The 19,362-nt window shown below is 31.9% G+C and overlaps 9 protein-coding genes across 9 annotated transcripts; 2 read left to right on the forward strand and 7 right to left on the reverse strand. All coding sequences in view use genetic code 12, as the record gives it.

Moving 5' to 3' along the window:
- Window positions 1–687: 687 nt before the first annotated feature.
- J8A68_000344 (uncharacterized protein) lies at window positions 688–1,575 on the reverse strand (the record flags this gene model as incomplete). Its single annotated transcript, XM_049407323.1, has 2 exons — window positions 688–901; window positions 1,397–1,575. 2 exons carry the CDS (start codon window positions 1,573–1,575, stop codon window positions 688–690), a joined length of 393 nt encoding a protein of 130 aa, XP_049266320.1.
- Window positions 1,576–2,462: 887 nt separating this feature from the next.
- J8A68_000345 (uncharacterized protein) lies at window positions 2,463–4,130 on the reverse strand (the record flags this gene model as incomplete). Its single annotated transcript, XM_049407334.1, has 1 exon — window positions 2,463–4,130. One exon carries the CDS (start codon window positions 4,128–4,130, stop codon window positions 2,463–2,465), a length of 1,668 nt encoding a protein of 555 aa, XP_049266321.1.
- Window positions 4,131–5,929: 1,799 nt separating this feature from the next.
- On the forward strand, window positions 5,930–6,259 carry J8A68_000346 (uncharacterized protein; the record flags this gene model as incomplete). Its single annotated transcript, XM_049407345.1, has 1 exon — window positions 5,930–6,259. The coding sequence occupies one exon, from the start codon at window positions 5,930–5,932 to the stop codon at window positions 6,257–6,259; it is 330 nt and encodes a 109-aa protein (XP_049266322.1).
- A 60-nt stretch (window positions 6,260–6,319) lies between these two features.
- Window positions 6,320–8,626, reverse strand: DOA1 (Doa1p; the record flags this gene model as incomplete). The annotated part of the gene is made up of 1 exon (XM_049407357.1): window positions 6,320–8,626. One exon carries the CDS (start codon window positions 8,624–8,626, stop codon window positions 6,320–6,322), a length of 2,307 nt encoding a protein of 768 aa, XP_049266323.1.
- A 236-nt stretch (window positions 8,627–8,862) lies between these two features.
- Window positions 8,863–10,598, reverse strand: J8A68_000348 (uncharacterized protein; the record flags this gene model as incomplete). Its single annotated transcript, XM_049407368.1, has 2 exons — window positions 8,863–10,484; window positions 10,556–10,598. The coding sequence occupies 2 exons, from the start codon at window positions 10,596–10,598 to the stop codon at window positions 8,863–8,865; spliced, it is 1,665 nt and encodes a 554-aa protein (XP_049266324.1).
- A 987-nt stretch (window positions 10,599–11,585) lies between these two features.
- Window positions 11,586–12,872, reverse strand: ADE12 (adenylosuccinate synthase; the record flags this gene model as incomplete). Its single annotated transcript, XM_049407379.1, has 1 exon — window positions 11,586–12,872. One exon carries the CDS (start codon window positions 12,870–12,872, stop codon window positions 11,586–11,588), a length of 1,287 nt encoding a protein of 428 aa, XP_049266325.1.
- An 820-nt stretch (window positions 12,873–13,692) lies between these two features.
- On the reverse strand, window positions 13,693–14,980 carry IDH1 (isocitrate dehydrogenase (NAD(+)); the record flags this gene model as incomplete). The annotated part of the gene is made up of 2 exons (XM_049407390.1): window positions 13,693–14,751; window positions 14,954–14,980. 2 exons carry the CDS (start codon window positions 14,978–14,980, stop codon window positions 13,693–13,695), a joined length of 1,086 nt encoding a protein of 361 aa, XP_049266326.1.
- Window positions 14,981–16,512: 1,532 nt separating this feature from the next.
- On the forward strand, window positions 16,513–16,965 carry J8A68_000351 (uncharacterized protein; the record flags this gene model as incomplete). Its single annotated transcript, XM_049407401.1, has 1 exon — window positions 16,513–16,965. One exon carries the CDS (start codon window positions 16,513–16,515, stop codon window positions 16,963–16,965), a length of 453 nt encoding a protein of 150 aa, XP_049266327.1.
- Window positions 16,966–17,345: 380 nt separating this feature from the next.
- Window positions 17,346–18,164, reverse strand: J8A68_000352 (uncharacterized protein; the record flags this gene model as incomplete). Its single annotated transcript, XM_049407412.1, has 1 exon — window positions 17,346–18,164. The coding sequence occupies one exon, from the start codon at window positions 18,162–18,164 to the stop codon at window positions 17,346–17,348; it is 819 nt and encodes a 272-aa protein (XP_049266328.1).
- Window positions 18,165–19,362: the final 1,198 nt, after the last annotated feature.

Below are 19,362 nucleotides of genomic sequence, written 5' to 3' on the forward strand. Positions count from 1 at the left end.
GCTATGCAACCTAGATTTACATTTGCAGTCCCCCCCCTTCTTATGATCAACAGTCATCCCAACTAATGATGATATGGACATCTTTAAGTAAAACCTCATCTCTTGCAGGAACACATTACGAAACGACAATAGTAATTGGAGCCATATTAGGGAGGTGGTATATAATCATATTGCTGGATAGATTGCTTCTTCATCATCATAAACCATCAACCGAGGGGCAATAATGGAATCACTGCGGTATTCTCCACCTTCAACAATTGAATATTTGTCACTTCATCTTTAATATTGCGACAATTGATCGCTTTGTCTTCAAAAATCGTAAAAATTGCCATCTTGATCTTCAGACTCATCGAATGTGTTGGAGACTTATCAAATGGATGGAGCAGTTCAATAATTTTCATCTTACTTGGATGTATCATAATTCTCTGAAAGTTCCCATGAACCTGCATAGTATTCATGGAGTGGAGCCCTTTTAAATGACAATCATGTGGGCCAATTTGAGTTTGCTGCAGTGTAGAATTTGTTGATTAACCATAATTGCTAGTTTGTCCTGTCTCTCGTCAGATTTATATAAATGATTTATCAATGAGCTAGTAGATGTACTTGTCCTTGGTTTATATAGGAAACTTTTGAGATTCCTCACTGTGGAGGTGATTATACATGAGTAAAAGTGGAAAGGGCCTACTGTTAACTTTGAGTATTTCCACAAATAACCTCAGTTGGTCCTTCATGAGTTTCAGAAATAACCTCAGATGTTCCTTCTATGTCTTGATATTGGAAAGTTTTGAGAATGGTAGTAATAGTTTTCCAACTGATGATTCTACCACACAGACCGGGATATCTCTTGGATATCTGAGGTTCACCATCAAAATTACCACCTCTTTCGATGACCTCTTCTTTTCTATTCTGCTATTCGGGGGTGATGTTAAGGTTGCAACCACCGTCGATATCCCATTGAAATCCTCAGAGGGCCCATAAAGCCCTTGAATCCAGATCCAACCCTCACGCCTCTGTGTAATTCCAACCTAGATCAAATCAAACCTTCATCACCACCATTGAGATTACCCAATACCCAATACACAAATCCAAATTTAAGTCTTCATCACACTCTTCATTTCTAATTCCAACATGGAGTCAATCCATCTTCCGTGGAAATCAGATAAAAACAAACCTGTCAGATATAAACTAACCATTTGCCTGGGGGCTAATTCAGTATGCAGACTACACACAATACATGAAACTGAGCATAGCTCTCTCCAAGTTGAATCATAAAACCGTCGTCTTCATTGAACACCACATGCAAATCTCCACAAAGAAACCATTGAAATAAACGGGAAGCAAAATCATTAAAACTCTTCCACCACCACCTCGAAATTCACATTAAAATCTCCAGAACATCCATTCGAACTCTTCCATTACCATATCAAATCCTGTCGCCACTTCAAAATAAACCTCCAAATCTCCTCTACCTCCATTCAAATCCTCCCACATCCATTCGAATTCTTCCACCACCACCTCAAAATCCAAGCTCCAATATCCACCACCTCCAATCAAACCTCCAGCACATCTATTCATTTCGATTCATTCAAGTGACAAGTAAAGAAGATAAGAAATCCACAGTTAGCCCAGACAAGTCAAAGTTTTAATTTAATTAACAAGAAGATGAAGATTTTTAAATGAATTGTTAAAGTAAATTCTGACTTAGATTAATCAATTTACTTGTTAAGCGTATGGTTTATGGATAAGGGAGTAGGGACATTAGTGCATTGATTGTTTCTGGAAGAAGGATTGAGTTTGGTTTTTTGGGCTTTTTTGGATATCAATTATTTGTGGTGGTTATCCACCTTCTCTTTCCAACTAATTTCAAAACAAGAATACCTTTTTGGGGCATTAAAAGACATAATTGGCTTTGATTGATTGATTGGGGATTGATCAGGTTGGGTAGAACTGGGGGGCATTATTATGTTGGTAGGCTTTTTTGTTTGTGGTCGGTAAAGAAAGAAAGAAGAAAAGAAAGGAAGAATAAATGTAAAGTTTTTCTCAAATTTTTGGCGATCTGGTGGTTAAAATTGGCTGCAAAAAAAAAAGAATCTAACACAACAACACAAAAATAAATCTAGACCGCCAATATAGACCCAAAAAAACAGAGCACCAATTCTAGTCACGAGAATTTAGAATAATCTGGCTAATGATATTTAGAAAGGGAGATTTTCTAGTAATAGGTTACAGAGAAATAATTATAACGAATGTTATACCGATGTTTAGATTTGTCTTAAATTAGATAATGAAGAGGNAGAAATAATTATAACGAATGTTATACCGATGTTTAGATTTGTCTTAAATTAGATAATGAAGAGGCTGTTTTATATATGATATTGGTTATCATGCTTTAACTATACATATGAAGAAGTGGATTATTCTACAATAATAACAAAGGAAGCCCTCTAATGGGATTATTCCAACTACTTCTTACGATCAAGTAGATCATCTAAGATATATAAATTATCAATGACGTATTCTTCACTTAAACTATTCGATAATTCAGGTTCTAATCCCATTATCAAATGTTTAAATTCGGATAAATTCATATCCCCAAATTTCTTACCAGATTCATTTCTAATTGATTCAAGTTTATCAATATGTTTGAAAACCTTTGAATTCTTTGGAAATAAGTTATATAATGGGATATTCCTCAATTTAAAATATTTAATTAACCGGGATGAATTAAATATATTTACAAATTGTTCTGGAGTTAAATATGCAAACAAATAATGTCTAGTATGGGGATGATGATCAGCTACTTCTTTAAACGTTTCAAACAACCTGTCCCGCAAGTCGTTGTTGCCAGTACAATTATGAATATATTTCTCCAATGGGATATGATTTAATAAAAAACTACTAAATACATAATTGACATGAATATCCGATGAAACATTGTATATTTTGGATAATGGACAATCATGGAACAGATCATGAATATTGCGATTTGACGCAATGAAACTAGTCCATTCTTCTAATACTTTCTTGGCTGCAGTATTGATTATTTCTGGTTGGGTAGTATCGATAGATAATTGATATAATTTAGGGGCTATTTGGTAATAATCATGAGAATGGGGTATAAGTCCAGTATTTAATAACATGTTTAAGTAATGACTATTAACGAAACCAATTGAATAATGATCACTATTTGATTGGATATCTAATATATAAATATAATGATCTAAATGGGGATGATTAATGATTTTAGTTAAAACAGATATTGGAGTATCTGAATGTTCATTTAATATCTCAATAAGTTTATTGACACGATATTTTAATATTATTGATTGGAAATATTGTTGATTAAATTTAGTTGGAATCAGTAAGCATTCAATATCACTACGCAAGCAATTTGATAAATCTCCTAAAGTTGAAATCGTTTCAAACTTATTAAATTTACGATAATATAATTTTATTAAATCAATGAAATAATCAAGTTTATATTCAAATAAACTTAAAATTTGATTAGTTTCTTCAATTGAACTAGATACCCTGATTAATTGTTTATGATAAGATGAACTATCAAGTAATTCAAGTAATCTATTAGTCATTATATTAATTCTTCTAGATCTAGTTGTTTGTCTAAAATCTTCAATTAATTTAATAAGTTGATTCGTTGAAACATTGAAATGAGTAGAACCTGTATGAAATGCGATAAAATCTCTTAATCTTGTAATTTCATCATAATAAACTTGAAATAGTTTAAGTAATTCAATACAATATTTGTGTTTAGGATCATCAAAATAAAATGGATGTTTATGAATATGATATAAATTTTGAGCATCAAGAAATGAATTTACAATTGGTCTTTCTTGATTCTGAGGAAGTTTAAGACAATGGATTTCAAATGGTAATTGTAAGCTGTTGTTGTTGTTGTTGTTGGTACCTTTGGTGTTGGTAAGTTGAGTTGAAGAACATGTTGTTCTATATAATGGTGCTATAATATGATCATGAATGCGTTGTAAGGTTTCATTAGTATTACTAGTTGTTGCAAAATGCTCATAATTAGCCAATGTAATAGTTGTATAATAAGAATATGGTATTCTATTTAATGTTTTGAGGAGATATCTTTGTCCAAGTCTACCTAACATTGTTACTCTAATAGCAAGTGAAGATAGAAGAAGAAGAATAAAGAAGATAGAAAAGTAAATAAATAAATATTAATTAATAATAATAGACAATTTGTTTAACTATAGTCGAGAGAGAGAGGGAAATTCTTGGGTATTGGGTTAAACAAATAAATTATTAAACTCCGAGTATTATAATTAAATTAAAAAAAAATAATAATGTGGGGGAAGGAGGACATGGGTTATATGCAGTTCCGTTCACTTTTCACATGGAACAACGACAACAGATGCCACGATTTATAAACAGATTCACCACATCCATTTCAACAAACATTCACCACATTCCCTATATGTACTGTAAGATTACACATCTACCGTATATTTAACGTCAAATACTCACCTGACGTAAAACAGTACAATGAAGATGACTCATTAATTATGTAGTCTAACTTTATAAATCTAAGTCCGATTTACTTTATAATGTGTAAATATATCGTATGATTCCTTAATTTGGGTTTTGTTTAAGATTTATTTATTATTTTATTTAACATTTGAAGTTCGGAGTTGTTACCAATAAATTAATAATTAATAATTTGCTTAGCGGTAATTTCTTAAATTTGATTTTTTCTTGCGCATTTTAAAAACCTTGACAATAATTATGACGTCATTATTTATATGTGTCTCTTTTCTGTCTAACTCGCTTACTCTCCAATGCGTACTACTGCAATGCTATATTACACGATGGATATCAGGAAACCCTATCGTGAATTACAACCTTCAATATACTCATTAAATTCTTGTTAGCAGATGGTGTTATCTTTCGTAGTTGAGAATATATGTGCAAATACGTGATTCATGGTTGCAAATATTTCTTATAGATATGGTTGTGGACAGTAAAGTGTACAAACTGGTAGTATATAGATAAATCCACAGCGAAGGAAGTTCACTTCAGAAACTACATAACCAACTTTATTAAACTGTTACAACCAGAATTGATAGTTTTATCTAACTGCTTGATAAAAGATAATATCTCTATTCTTGATAATATCTCTATTCTTGATTAATTCTCCTACCTCTTATTCTTGAAATAATGTTAATGAGAAATATAAATTGTTGACTCTCAAAACCTTAGATTTCTATGCAGCATTATGTGATTTTTGGGCTTTAAAAAATGTCTCTTCTGGGGACACTATAGATTAGTTCTGGGTGTTGCAAAATATTGAGATTTAAAAAGACGATTCATCTTCTTCGAAAATCAGATATGGGATACAGATTTCTTTATCAATTATTTTACTATTTAAACAAGAATCAAGTCTTATTCAATTGCCATTGATATCAATTCATCTTATTATTAATAAAGTTACTTCTTTCAATTATAGATTCCTATGATGTGCTGAAAATGCGGTTACTTAGTTGAAATTATCAATTTGAACATTTTCGCACCAAAATCTTCACTATTTTGCAGCATTTCTTATGTGATAAAACATCCAATCTAACATACTAAAACCCAGATTAACCAACATTATCCTTTGCAGCTAAAACCTGGTTACAAGCTATTACTTGGCCAAATTTTGTCAAATCAAAGCCGGGTATTGTGTTTTTATGATAATAAACTCACCCTGTTACTATAAACTTGTTATCCAGGCCAATAGATCTTCTGAATTGGGTGTTAATCACGTTTTGAATTTCTCACCCACCCAAGTGAAAATCTTAAGGCAACCATTCAGAAAAACAAAAAAAACCCTGAAAAAAAAAGACGCGTCTTCTTTCAATGTTAACTCTTCCTTGATCCGTAGATACTATCAACTACAAGCATACACACAATGGAAGCTGCCAATATAAGAATAGATGCTACTTTATTACAAGCAAATCAAGGAAAATTAGTTCGTATAATTGGAAAATGTGAATCATTCGATAGACATTCAAATATAGCAACCTTAATTAGTAATGGACCAATAACTTTAGAAATACCAATGGAAATAAATATGGAAATTACCAAAAATTATGAAATTATTGGGAAAGTAAGTAGTAATAGTTCAAATTTAAATGTTCATGTGTTTTCAGTTATTGAATTGAGTGATAATTTGAATTTAGATGTTGCTCAAAAATTAGTTCAATATGTTCATAAAGTACCGGAATTATTCTTTGATTAAGAGAATAGCCTACGTATATAATATATATTAATAAAACAAATCATCTATAGATAAAAACTTTTATAATAATTTTAAATCTTCAACTAAATCAATAAACCTTTGTTCTCCATTAATAGTATAAAGATTCCCAGCTTGTATTAACCAAATTGGAGTTTCTTTATCATAAGCTTTGGCATATTTTAAATTCCCATAAGCAACAGCCAATCTATAAGCAGCTTCACTATTTGATTCTACAATTTGATTTCCCACCTTCTCCATAAATTCAACAATTGGAATTGATGCCCTTGGATTATTCTTTAAACCAATGGTTTGGAGTTGATATGCTGATAAGTTATACACAACTGATGCAAGGGTGGTAATTGTACTATTATACAATTTAGCCAGTTGTGATATCTTACCTAAAACCAATTGTAAATCACGTAATAATTTTATAAAATAATGATTATACTGATATGTCTTCCCATCATCACTTGGATCAATATATAATTGAACAAATAAAGTAGTACCAATTAAATTATTCAAAGTTTTTAATAACATCATCAACAAAGCAATATTAGATTCATCAACATGGCCCAATCCAGAATTCAAAACATCCAATATGGTTTCTGCCGCTTCTGTAGAATTTATTAAATCAACAGTAGTTATCTTGGGAATACTTATTCTAATAAAATCATATCCAATTAATTTAGCATTAGGTGTCCAATTTCGAATAATAAGAGAAGCATACTTGGTAATCAAATCCAATGCCTGTTTAGAAGTCAAATCGGTTAAATAATCAGTCACGGTAGATATTTGTTCATTCGAAAATTGAACCAGTTCATCTTGTGATTGATTAAGTTTGTTTAATCCATTAACAAGCAGATCCTTTTTATAATCAACAAATTGAATATATGTCTTTTCAGGTATGACTTTTAACACATTATCCAACTTTTGTTGTCTAACATATGCATCTGCATAAGGATCAATAACCCTACTTCCATCAGCTGGACCAGTACCAACATCAGCATCGCCACCTTCTTGTAAATTAAACCCACCCGTATTCTTCTCTATAAATCTAACAACTTCTTCAGTATATGTCGAAGGTAATTCATTATCAACAAGGAATTTTTCCGCCACGATATATGGATTATCATTCACATTATATGGTAATTTCAAGGCCGGTTCACCATCCTTAATATCAACATCAAACACATAATCATATTCTTTCCCTTGATAAACCAGTTTTTTCCCCGATGAAGCCGATCCAACAACATCACCTATCTTATGCCATTCTCCACCTGACCATTGATGGGCTTCAATTGTTCCACTTGAGTTCTTGACTATAATCGTTGATCCTTCTTTCTTACCTGGTTGTTCTAATACTTCATATCCTGGGACATCGGTCTTATGTAAATCATCCAACGATTGTTCGGCAATAGTAGAAGATTCAACTGCTTGTTTAAACAGGATTAATTCATCTTGTGGTGCGAATCGAGTTTCATCATTAGTGAATACCCGGATTTCTCCATCGGATCCACCAACGGCAAAATCTCCATTGTTTAATACAACAACACACCAGACGGAAATACAAGGCAAGGTGATAACTTGTTTAATCGTGCCTTCATTAGTCCAAATTCGTACTGTTCTATCTTCTCCAGTTGAAACAATATCTCCATTAGGTAAAATACCTAAATCATACACAAATGATTCATGTCCTACAAGAGTCTGTAAATTCTTCCCACTATCAAGATCCCAAATCCGGATAGTACCATCATTAGAACAAGACATGAATTGTTTTAAACCAGGCAATACTAATAACTTCCTAACTACATCAGTATGTCCCAAGAATTTCCGAATTTCAAATTTCCCTTGCCATAATCTAATCGATTTATCAGCCGAACAAGTCAAATAATGACCCTGGTCAATTATTTTACAATCCCATACTGAAGATTCATGACCTCTTAAATCATACTTTACACTAAAGCTATCCAAATCCCATACTTTTGCCGTCGAATCCCAACTACTTGAGATTAATTCCCCTTGAGAATAATCCAAGGCACATACATTTCCTTCATGACCAATTAATTGATATTTCCCCTCGGTATCCTTCCCATGATATACATCATTCAAATAAATCATAGCATCTTGTCCACCACTAGCGATTAATGGCTCAGCTGTCCCCTCATGAATGTATGCTACTGAATTTATGAAGCTGGAAGTTGGGGAATGGAAGATGATTGTTGAATCAGAATTGGAATGATTGATGTGTTGCCAGATTCGGGTGGTTGAATCTCTCAGAACCGAGATGATTTGGTTTTCGGCGGTGATTGAGAGATCTCGCACGTCTTGTTCATGACCTGATAATGTAGAACTTAGCTTGTATGACATTTTCTTGATTTTCTCAATTGGGTCTGCTTACTTTCTTTGGTGGCAACAGAAGGAGATTGATAATTTTAGTGGAGTACTTGGTGTTTTTTTCAGTGTGGTCAAGTTTGTACCAATTTACACGACCCTTTCTGGTTCGCAATGAATTTTTGCACCCATTAGATTAGAGAGATTATTACACTGTCATTAATTCACTACTATAAACAGATATATACATAGCATTATAAGCTTATAATAGATTACTTAAAGGTTTCTTTATCATCATCGTCACATTCGTAATCATCAAGGTCATGAACAACATCTTGTGAATCATCATATTCGGCCGGTCTATCATGAATAGCAATAGGTGGTGGGGTGGCGGTGGTAACTGTTGGGTCAACGGTCGAGAAAGGAGAAAAGGGAAGATTTGTCATATGTTGGAAATGAGCATATAGTTCCTCACCACTTTTAAGCTTTTTGGTATCATCGGAAGAACTATGTTGTGAATGAGGTGGAGAAGGTAATGGAATAGGTGAATCTTGGGATAATTTCCGTTTCTTTGTGAATAATCTTTCCATGTTATGGAAACCTTCATGTTCTTCTTCTTCCTCTTGTCCTCCAAATAATGATTGAAAAATTTCATAATCGGTTTTGCAATTCTTTTTTAGTAGACTTATACAAGGCACTAAAGAATCAAATAATTTAACATCCAATAATAATTCAAACCTATTATCATCATATAATTTATAAATAACAAATCGTTTATCAATTGTAGTACTCATTGTATAAATTGGATCAAATCTTAATCTATCACCACTTATTTTCCTCTTCTTGGTTAAATTCCCAGGTAAAATAAATTGAAAATGATTTATAGGACCAATTCTTAAATTATCATAATGATTTATAACTTGCATAGTTGATAATTTAACAATACCAATCTTACACATGGAATCACTATATAAAATATGATCATTATCTAATTCTTTTAAATTAAGAATTGGAAACTGTGATAATGTAATAGTCTTTATAGCATAACAATCTTCAACTGCATTATATAATGATAATTTACCAAATTGACTTCCACATACAATATATCCACCTCCAACTATAACAATTGAAATATACCAATTGGAAATCTTTTCTAACGATTGAGCATTATATATGAAATCCAGAAAATGAGTAGATGAACTCCAAAATGGTGATAAAGTCATTACATGTCTATCAGAATTAGGTTGAGTTGAATAATCAAATCTTAGATTTAAATTAGCATAAGATCTTCTTAATGGTCTATTTCTCATAATGGTACCAAATGTTAATTCAGCAGTAGAATCATCATGTAGACTTGAAAATCTTGGCGAAGATGATGATGATGTATTACTGGGTGGTGGTGAATATCCAACTAAGTTTTCTATTTCATATAATTTAACTTCATTATTTTTGCCACAACTTACAATTGTAATTCCATTTGTATTATTCATATTAATATCAATATTGCTTACTGGACTTTGAATAAGATATACTTTATAACCTTCATCGGCATCATCATTAATTAAATCTCGAATAACTAATTTCCCATCTCTTGAACAACTATAAAGATATTGATTATTTAAAAATCCAAGTGAAATGATTGAATCTTGTTGATTTAAAATTGAATTCTTCCATTCTTTTGATAATTGATAAAAAGTACCTTGATGCTTTGATTCTTGTTTTTTATATAATTGAATTAAACCATTCTTTCTAACTATAAGTAAATGTAATTTATGTTGGAATTTAAAATTAGAAATTCTTTGAATATAATTATCTTTGCCACCAATACAAATTTCATGTTTAATTTTGATATCCAATGTATCATCATTATTATGAGATTTAGATAATTTAACAACTATATGTAAAGATTAGTTAGTCTTGTAAGTTCACATATGATAGGTAGTTTACTCGGTTTGTTATACATACATCTTATACTTCCAGTTTCTTGAGTTGATAATAGTAAATCCATTTGCAGCTAAAGTTATATCTATCTCTCTCCGTGGTATAAAAAATGCAAAAAAAAATCAAATTAAAAAAGCTAAAATGAATAGTCTATAGGATTATGAATGTTAACAGTAGCTGTAAATACTATTAGGAGTAGCAAAATTATCTTGATGTGAATGGAAGTTATGTATAAGTTTATAAAAAGGGGACATGTAAAAAGAGACAATAAATACAAATTCAATTAGTAATAGGGATAAGATATGGTATGTATATCCTTCCACTCTTTTGTCTCTCTTTTCTTTCTTGTCCTTTTTGGATGTAAGTGGTTAGTTAGCTGGTAATAGTAAATAGATTTTTATAGCATATAGTATTAAAGTAAAGTAAAGAAGAAAGAAGAAGAAGGAATGTAAAAAAGAATAAAAAAAATTTAGAAATTGTGGAGAGTCTATTAAGTTTATTAATCAGTAAGAAAAAGGGGGAAAACAAAGAATCAATGTTCAAATAAAATATGACACATAAACAACAATTAATACATCCACACGTAGAGATTTACGTTAGCCTCATTTTTTTTTGCTGTGTATAAATCTATACGGGTGTGACAATTTTCTTATCTTTAGTTTACTACCAATTACAATGGTAATTTAATTCTTTTAGTTAGAAAATTGAATAGTATAAGGGGGGGCCACACATGAGCTTTCTTTTTTTATTATGGCTGACGTATATACATACCTCATCGTTCCTACAGACCTCGAGCAGTAAACACAGACATGGTATGCCAAACTAATTAGAACTAAGCCCTAATGAAATTAAACGAGAATCATTTGACCAGTCATTCATTTTTAAACTAATAACCATAATATTCATACCATCTTAATTCTTCTATGACTCTTAATACTTACTATATCAATAAAACTTCAATATTTATAAGGATTTTTATAACTATAAACTAAAATAAAACTACTACTACACGACCAACCAACCAACAACAACTAAAAACTCAAAGTCTAGACTCTTAAATAGCCTTTTCTAACATTGATTCTCTTGCTGGACCAGTACCAACCCATTGAATTGGAATTTCTAAATATTCTTCAATAAATTTAAGATAATTCTTTGCATTAATTGGCAAATCTTCATATCTTTTAATATTAGTAATATCAGTTTCCCATCCTGGGAATTTCTTATAAACAACTTCAACTCTAGCTAAATCATGTAAATCTTCTGGGAAACTTGGAGTTTCAATACCATCTAATTTATAAGCAATACCAACTTCAATTTCTTTAAATTGATCTAAAACATCCAATTTAGTAATATTTAATGAAGTATATCCATTAATCATAGCAGAATATTTCAAAACAACTAAATCTAACCAACCACATCTTCTCTTTCTACCAGTTGTAACCCCATATTCAGCTCCAACATCTTGTAAAGTTTCACCAACTTCATTCAATTGTTCAGTTGGGAATGGACCTTCACCAACTCTAGTAGTATAAGCTTTAACAACACCATAAACATTATTAATATGGTTTGGTGGAATACCTAACCCAGTTAAAACCCCACCAATACCAGTTGATGATGAAGTAACATATGGATAAGTACCAAAATCAATATCCAACATTAAAGCATTAGCACCTTCAACTAAAATCTTCTTCTTTTGTTTAATAGCATCATGCATAAAAACAACCGAATCAACAACAAATGGTCTTAATTGTTCACGATATTTAGCATATCTTGCTAATTCTTCATCTAAATCATAATCAAATTCACCATATCTTTTTTTTCTTGAAACAATTAATCTCATATATTTAGTTTTAAATTCTTCCCATGCTTCAGGATCAGGATTAACTAAATGATGAACTCTTAAACCAGATCTAGAAGCTTTGGTGGAATAAGTTGGTCCAATACCTTTACCAGTAGTACCAATAGATTTCTTATTGGCGGATAATTCAGCTTCTTTTAATTTATCAGTACGTTGATGGAAATCAAATACTAAATGAGCACGACTTGAAATAAATAATCGATCACGACAATTTAATCCTTTTGATTCTAAATTTTCCAATTCTTGGAAAAATGATGGAACATGAACAACAACTCCTGAACCAACTAAATTCTTACAATTTGGATTAACTAATCCTGATGGTAACATATGGAAATCATATTTGGTTTTACCTACAACAATAGTATGTCCGGCATTATTACCACCTTGACATCTTGCACAAACATCAATATCATCACATAATAAATCAACTAATTTACCTTTACCTTCATCACCCCATTGGGCACCTAATACTACGTCACACATTTGTTTGTTTGATTGTTTTGTTTAATATTAATTCTATTAAAAGAATGAACGAATCGAACTCGTTAAAACCAAAAACTCCAAAAGAAGAGAAAAAGAAAGAGAAAGAAAGAAAGAATTGAAAAATCTCATTGGAAGAAAAAACCAATCGATGGAACTTCCCTGAATGACTGCGACATTGTTCAACTGTTTCACAGTGGCCCGTTGAGTATTGTTTGAGCAGCAGAAAAAAAATTTCACACACATATAAAATTATGACTGAGTCATAATGAGCTAATTGTACCCCGGAGTAATATGCAGGTTTACAATCTTTGACTTCTTGTATGATATGACAACTTATGAGTCTAAATGCCAGATTACATAGTTTAAATGTACTTGGAAGTTTATGTAGATAAGACATTCCTCAAGGACTAGTCCTGTAACTGTAGCTGATTTGTAATTTATACGGTAGCTCTCTCATTGGAAAGACCGGAACGATGCTAAATAAAGCTTCAAGGTGACAAAATATGCAACTGAATTTAGCTGCAAATTTTGAGTTTTGCCTCATCGTCTCTGGATTATCAACCTTCCAATACTGCAAGCTCTGAGTTACTGTATCTATTCATATTTATTTCTTCCTTTTCGTTTCAGTCTCTAGCAAGAAACCCATCTGCTATAGAAGCATTACAAATTTTAGAAAGACACTCTTTTTCCGAATCATGACAAAACGTTCCAATATATATTTAAACAAATACAATAAAAGACACACTAAAAAATGAATGTTGTTATTTTAAATAAGAATGTTTATAAAGTGTTTATAAATAAAATGGGGATAAGCTCAAGCTTAAGCTAATTTAGAAATAATAGCATCAGTGAATTCAGTAGTAGAAGAAGAACCACCAATATCCTTAGTTCTAACTTTACCATCAGCAATAACATCATAAGTAGCTTGAGAAATCTTATCAGCTGGTTCATTTAAACCTAAATGTCTCAACATCATACATGCAGATAAAATCATGGCAGTTGGGTTGGCAGAATTCTTACCTTGAATATCTAAACCAACATGACGACAACCTGGTTCGAAAACAGCATATTCTCTACCAAAATTGGCACCTGGAACTAAACCTGGACCACCAATTAAAGCAGCACCAATGTTGGATAAAATAGAACCATATAAGTTTGGTGTAACTAAAACATCAAATTGTTGTGGTCTGGCAACAGCTTGCATAGAAGCATTGTCAACAATTAAATCATTGACTTCAATGCCGGAATAATCTTGACCGACATCTTTAACGGTTTCTCTGAATAAACCATCACCTAATTTCATAATGTTGGCCTTATGGATAGCAGTAACTAATTTTCTATTATTCTTTTTGGCGAAATCAAATGCAAATTTGGCAATTCTTTCTGATTTAAATCTAGTCATAATCTTTAAAGATTCAACAACACCTGGATAAGATTGATGTTCTAAACCAGAATATTCCCCTTCAGTGTTTTCTCTAACTAAAGCAAAATCAATACCATCTAATCTGGATTTAACACCAGGAATATTCTTGATTAAAACTAATGAAGCATAAATATCTAATTGTTTTCTTAAAGCAACATTTAAAGATTTATGAGAACCTTCACTTGGAGTATATAAAATACCCTTCAACCCAACTTTGTTTCTCTTTAATGATTCAACAGCTTCATCAACACGACCTTCTTGTGGTTCAACCCCACTGACTTCAACAACTTCCCAGTCAATAGGAACATTTTGGGCCTTGAAGATGGTCTTGACAGAATCGGTGATTTCTTTACCGGCACCATCACCTGGAATTAAAGTAACGGTAAATCTACCACCGTATTTCTTTGGTAAGACGGATTCTGGGGATGCAAAAGTGGCTAATGAACGAACAGCGGTCTATAATAGAAAAGGAGTTAGTAAAAACAGTTGTTGACCTCTTTTGTACTCTCAATGTTTATATTTTTGACGTTGCTCGTTGAACGGTTGCATTATTTCAATCCCGTTCGGAGTTGGTATTGAGCCCCAACGAGGGGAAGCAATGTCAGTTCAAATAGAAAATTGATAGTACAGGGTAGTTGGTGGGATGGTGAACACATACCTTTTGAGCAATGATAGATCTAAGCATTATGTGGATGGTGAATTCTTAGTTAAAGATGTAGAAGAATGAAAAAAAGGGTTGAAAGAAATGAACTTTTGGAAAAAAAATTGAAATGATGGGATCCAATTGAAAAGACCTACAGAGTACTAGGAAAAAAAATATTTTCAATGAAATGAATTAAAGATGATGATAGAGAGATTTTTAAAGACACATAAGGCACCACACATCTTTCAATTTCAAAAAAACAAACACATCCAATACGTTGAATGTGTTAACTGATGTTATCTACACTAACGCATTGCAAGTCCAGTGACATCCCCCGTCTACTAAAGTATGATCTACATTATACGCAAGGCCAAGTGGCCAAGTAACCAACGTCTTTCTCCAATCCTTCCCCTCCTCTACTAGAAACCACCTTGGTTGAACTGTCAATAGTAAAAAAATCGGCACTTTGTAACAAAGAGAACATTTTTACCTCTCCGTAAGAACAATACCAAAGTGGTTTTTTTAGATTTAGTGTCACTTTTGACCTTCGGTTCCGAAAGAAATAGAGATGAGATCGCTGCCTTCTGCTTGAATTTAATTGGTCAGTCGGCACAATTAAAAAGTCCGGTTAATCCAGGGCTGCAAAAAAAATGTTTTTGTGCAGGAAATTTTCTAGTATGTGTGTCGGATTCGGAATTCGGAGAATTGACAGGTAGCATTTATGGACAAATGAAAATGTTTCAACACATAGTTTCCACCGTTGAGAGGATACTGTAGAGAATGTGGGTATTGATGTTGGCTGATCTCATCTAGAGAGGATTGACGTGTCTGCCTTTAGAAATATGTCAGGCAGAACCGGATCTCGTCATGAATTGGAATTGGTTCAGCCGGACATGGCACGGATTCTAAACTATCGGGCCCAGCCAAAAGCGAGTATATAGAAGTGCCTGGTAATTCCACGTAATGGCTGCGTGTCTTTATATGATTGTGGGTATCTGATATTGTAAGTACAGACATCTGAATCCCAATACCCAGCTGGGTGATTGAGCTTATTTGAAAGATGGCCGCCAGTTTTTCCGAGAATGTTTTTCTGACGGAAGGATGTTGATGAGGCTAGGTATTATAAAAAATCGCTGACCTGAACTATGTTCATAATGGACAGTTCATACGATCAACTGCTAGCCTGGTTGACAGTATTCACTTACGATAAAATCAATACTTGAGATACGATCGTTAGGTTACAATAATAACTTCTGGGATCATCAGACTTTCGGGATGAACCGCAATATGATTACTACCTTGTCACATAGTCTTTAAAAGCTCTCTCCGATCAGCCAGCAAAATGATATATTAAACAGCTCAGTGATGAGTCGTGATGTTGACCGGATGTCTAGATGATATTGGACAGTGTAAAAACGTCCTAACTAAAATCTTGCAACAGAAGGGATTTCAAAATAGTCGTGCGATGTTCAATCTCTTGCTAATTTTTTTTTTCAACTACAAATCAGGTTAATGGTAGCTCTTAAGGAGTTCCATCCAATTTACTGTGGTTTCTGAGTCTCCAACTTATTAAAATGTCTATTGTCACAAAGAACTTCCCTCCTTTCAAACAAATATATAAGAGTTTACGTCAAGAGCTCCTCTTAATTCAAAATAAATCTGCGAAATTCCATGCTGAACGAGATTTAGAAAAATCAAAAGCTTTATTAACTTATAAGAAAATAACCCTAGCAAAGCAAGGTAAAGATATAACTGAAATTAATCAAAAATTAAAAGATTTAGAAAATGGTATTGTTGCTGAATCTAAGAGTTTGAAAGATGGACATATATTACTGGAATTAATTAAAGAACCTAAAGCTACTCCAACCCCTTATCAAATAAATAATTTGAATAATATTGTTACCTTTTTAAATAGTCAAAGGGTATATATTGAATTATTGGAAAGATATAATCCTGGTTTGACAATGAGTCAAGAAGATAATGTTAGAAAGACCGCTAACAGAGTTGGGTTATCTGTTCCCGAGTAAGTTTCTATTTCGACAGACTGGAATTGGTAGATATGATTCCATAGATGTGTACATAGATAATGGGTAAGTTGGAATAATCCTACATTTTTTGCTTGTAGACAGCATATAGTGTAGCAGTTACTACTTAGTAAAGACTAGAGAAACAGAAATACTTATATACAAGTTCGTATATTTTAAAAAGTTACATAGGACAATAAATAGGCGATATAAAAGTACAAAAAATAAGAATAATGATACAACAGTTTTTGACTTTTTATGTTAAAAGCAAAAAGGATTCCTTGGAAAGGAATAATAATAATAGTAATTTACAGCAAATAAGGTGTGGTTTGAATGAGATCGTAGGGCACGAAGGTGGTGCGTGTTTTGGTTGCAAAACTTTTTCAATGAACAAATCGTCTTTTTCTATCGCCACCACCAACGAGAATTTCATCAATCATTTCATCTTCATCAGGAGTATCAGCGGAATCATTTGATCTTTTTAATTTATAGTTGTTAGTTAGGATTGGATTACTCTGTTGTTTAATTTCACAATTCTCAATATAAAATTTCTTTAAATTTTCAATAATTAATAAATCTTCATAATAATTATTGTTTAATTCATGAATACTTGGTCTTCTACTTTGAATCAATCTAAATGAATTAGGTAAATTATATCTGTAACAATCCATTAAATAAGCAATTATCAATCCGGTAGATAAATTCTTATTACCATCTTCAGATACAACCAATATTTGTAAATCTAAATTAATAACTTTAAATAAAGACATTAATCGAACCAAATTAAAAAATTGTAATTTTAAATTACTTCCAGATATAATTGGTGTTGTTAAATCAATTGACAGATGAGGTAATTGATACATTGAATTTGATGCCTTTGGATTATTCTTATAAAATGAATCCAAATAATTTTGTAAAATTCGATTGAATTTCCGATTGAATTTATAAACCAATTCATGTTGACAATCAAAAGCAGGATCAAGACTTAATAAAATTACATCTGATGATATTTGTACATCTCTGCTATTTTCAATTAAATCAAGGAATTTTAATGTAGATCCACAATTGATAATAATCTTAATATTGTTTCTTAACATATATTCATGATCTAATAATGAGTTATAAGGTCCTAACCAGATAGAAGGACATATTTCTTGTGGAGTATCTGGATTGAAAAAGATTGAGTTGTTGTTGTAATTCATGGTATGGTGGATTTGGTAACTAATGAATATTTTTTTTTTTGCAGCACTTTCTTTTGGTAGACTTTTAAGACAGACTTCTTTTTTTTTTGCAATTTTTAATACAAAATTGGAATATTGGACTTCTTTTTTAATATTTGAAAGGATGTTTTAATTTGGATAGTAGTCGTGGTTGTACCAGCGGTAGACTAGCTTAGTAGTATCTGCTATATGCTTGTATATATATGGATATATAAATAAAAAATTTAGAAAGGTTCTATATAATATAGTAACTCGTAAAATGCCTTCCGTTCTACTGTATAAGTTGTATTAAAACGAATGGTATTCTTTTTGATAGGTGTGTATAGTGTTATCTATATGGTTTATCAATTGAGTATATGTAAAGATCTAAAGATCAGCAAAACATAAAACTTAAAACAAATGATAAATGAAAAGTAAAGATGGAGAATAAAAATATAATTTATAAAAAAAATTAAACTTGGGGATCCATTGCAGATTTAAATAAATTTTAACAAAGGGCAGAAGAAGACAAGACTAAGAGAAGATTTTAATAGAGTAAGAGAAAGCTGTATATAGAGAAATTATTTAATAAGAAGAATCGGGAAGAAATGAAATAAAAATAATAAGGCATTTAAGCTAACATGTAAATACTCTAACCTGTAAAATTCCCAATTGGTCTCTGGAATTTCTTTTTCTTAATGTCCTTTTTAGCTTTCTCGCATTTCTTAAATTTTTGTGAAAGAATGGTGATTACGTAATCCCCGATTAATTTATCCTGATTTGGCGCGTTGGTCCAGCCATCATTTTTAGGCTTTACTAAAATGTCTCCTTGTTAATTTACCCCAAGAAATGTCTCTTCCACGGATTTCACCAAAAGGGAAAATGTCGCTCCCCATTATAACCATTATTCTTCATCCGTAATCCAAAACCGCCAACTATCAGAAAGCGGAAGCATTTGAATATTTTTTAAACTATTGATTGCTTTGATCCGTTGATGTTATTGGACGGATATCGTTGGATCTCTATTCTGAATAAAGCGAAAGCTGGCTTCCATTATGGATAATTCTGGCAACTTCTAATAGAATTGTTGCAAATATTTTGCGAAATAACAAGGGAGTGGGAAAATTCCTGTCAAATGAGGGACACAACAAGAGGTTCCCCACAGTCTTAAGGACAATATGGAAGACTCACATTTTAGATT

The sequence above is a fragment of the Hemisphaericaspora subhashii genome (assembly GCF_019202705.1).
Source record: "Hemisphaericaspora subhashii strain CBS 10753 chromosome Unknown scaffold9, whole genome shotgun sequence".
NCBI classification, from domain to species: Eukaryota; Fungi; Ascomycota; class Pichiomycetes; order Serinales; family Debaryomycetaceae; genus Hemisphaericaspora; species Hemisphaericaspora subhashii.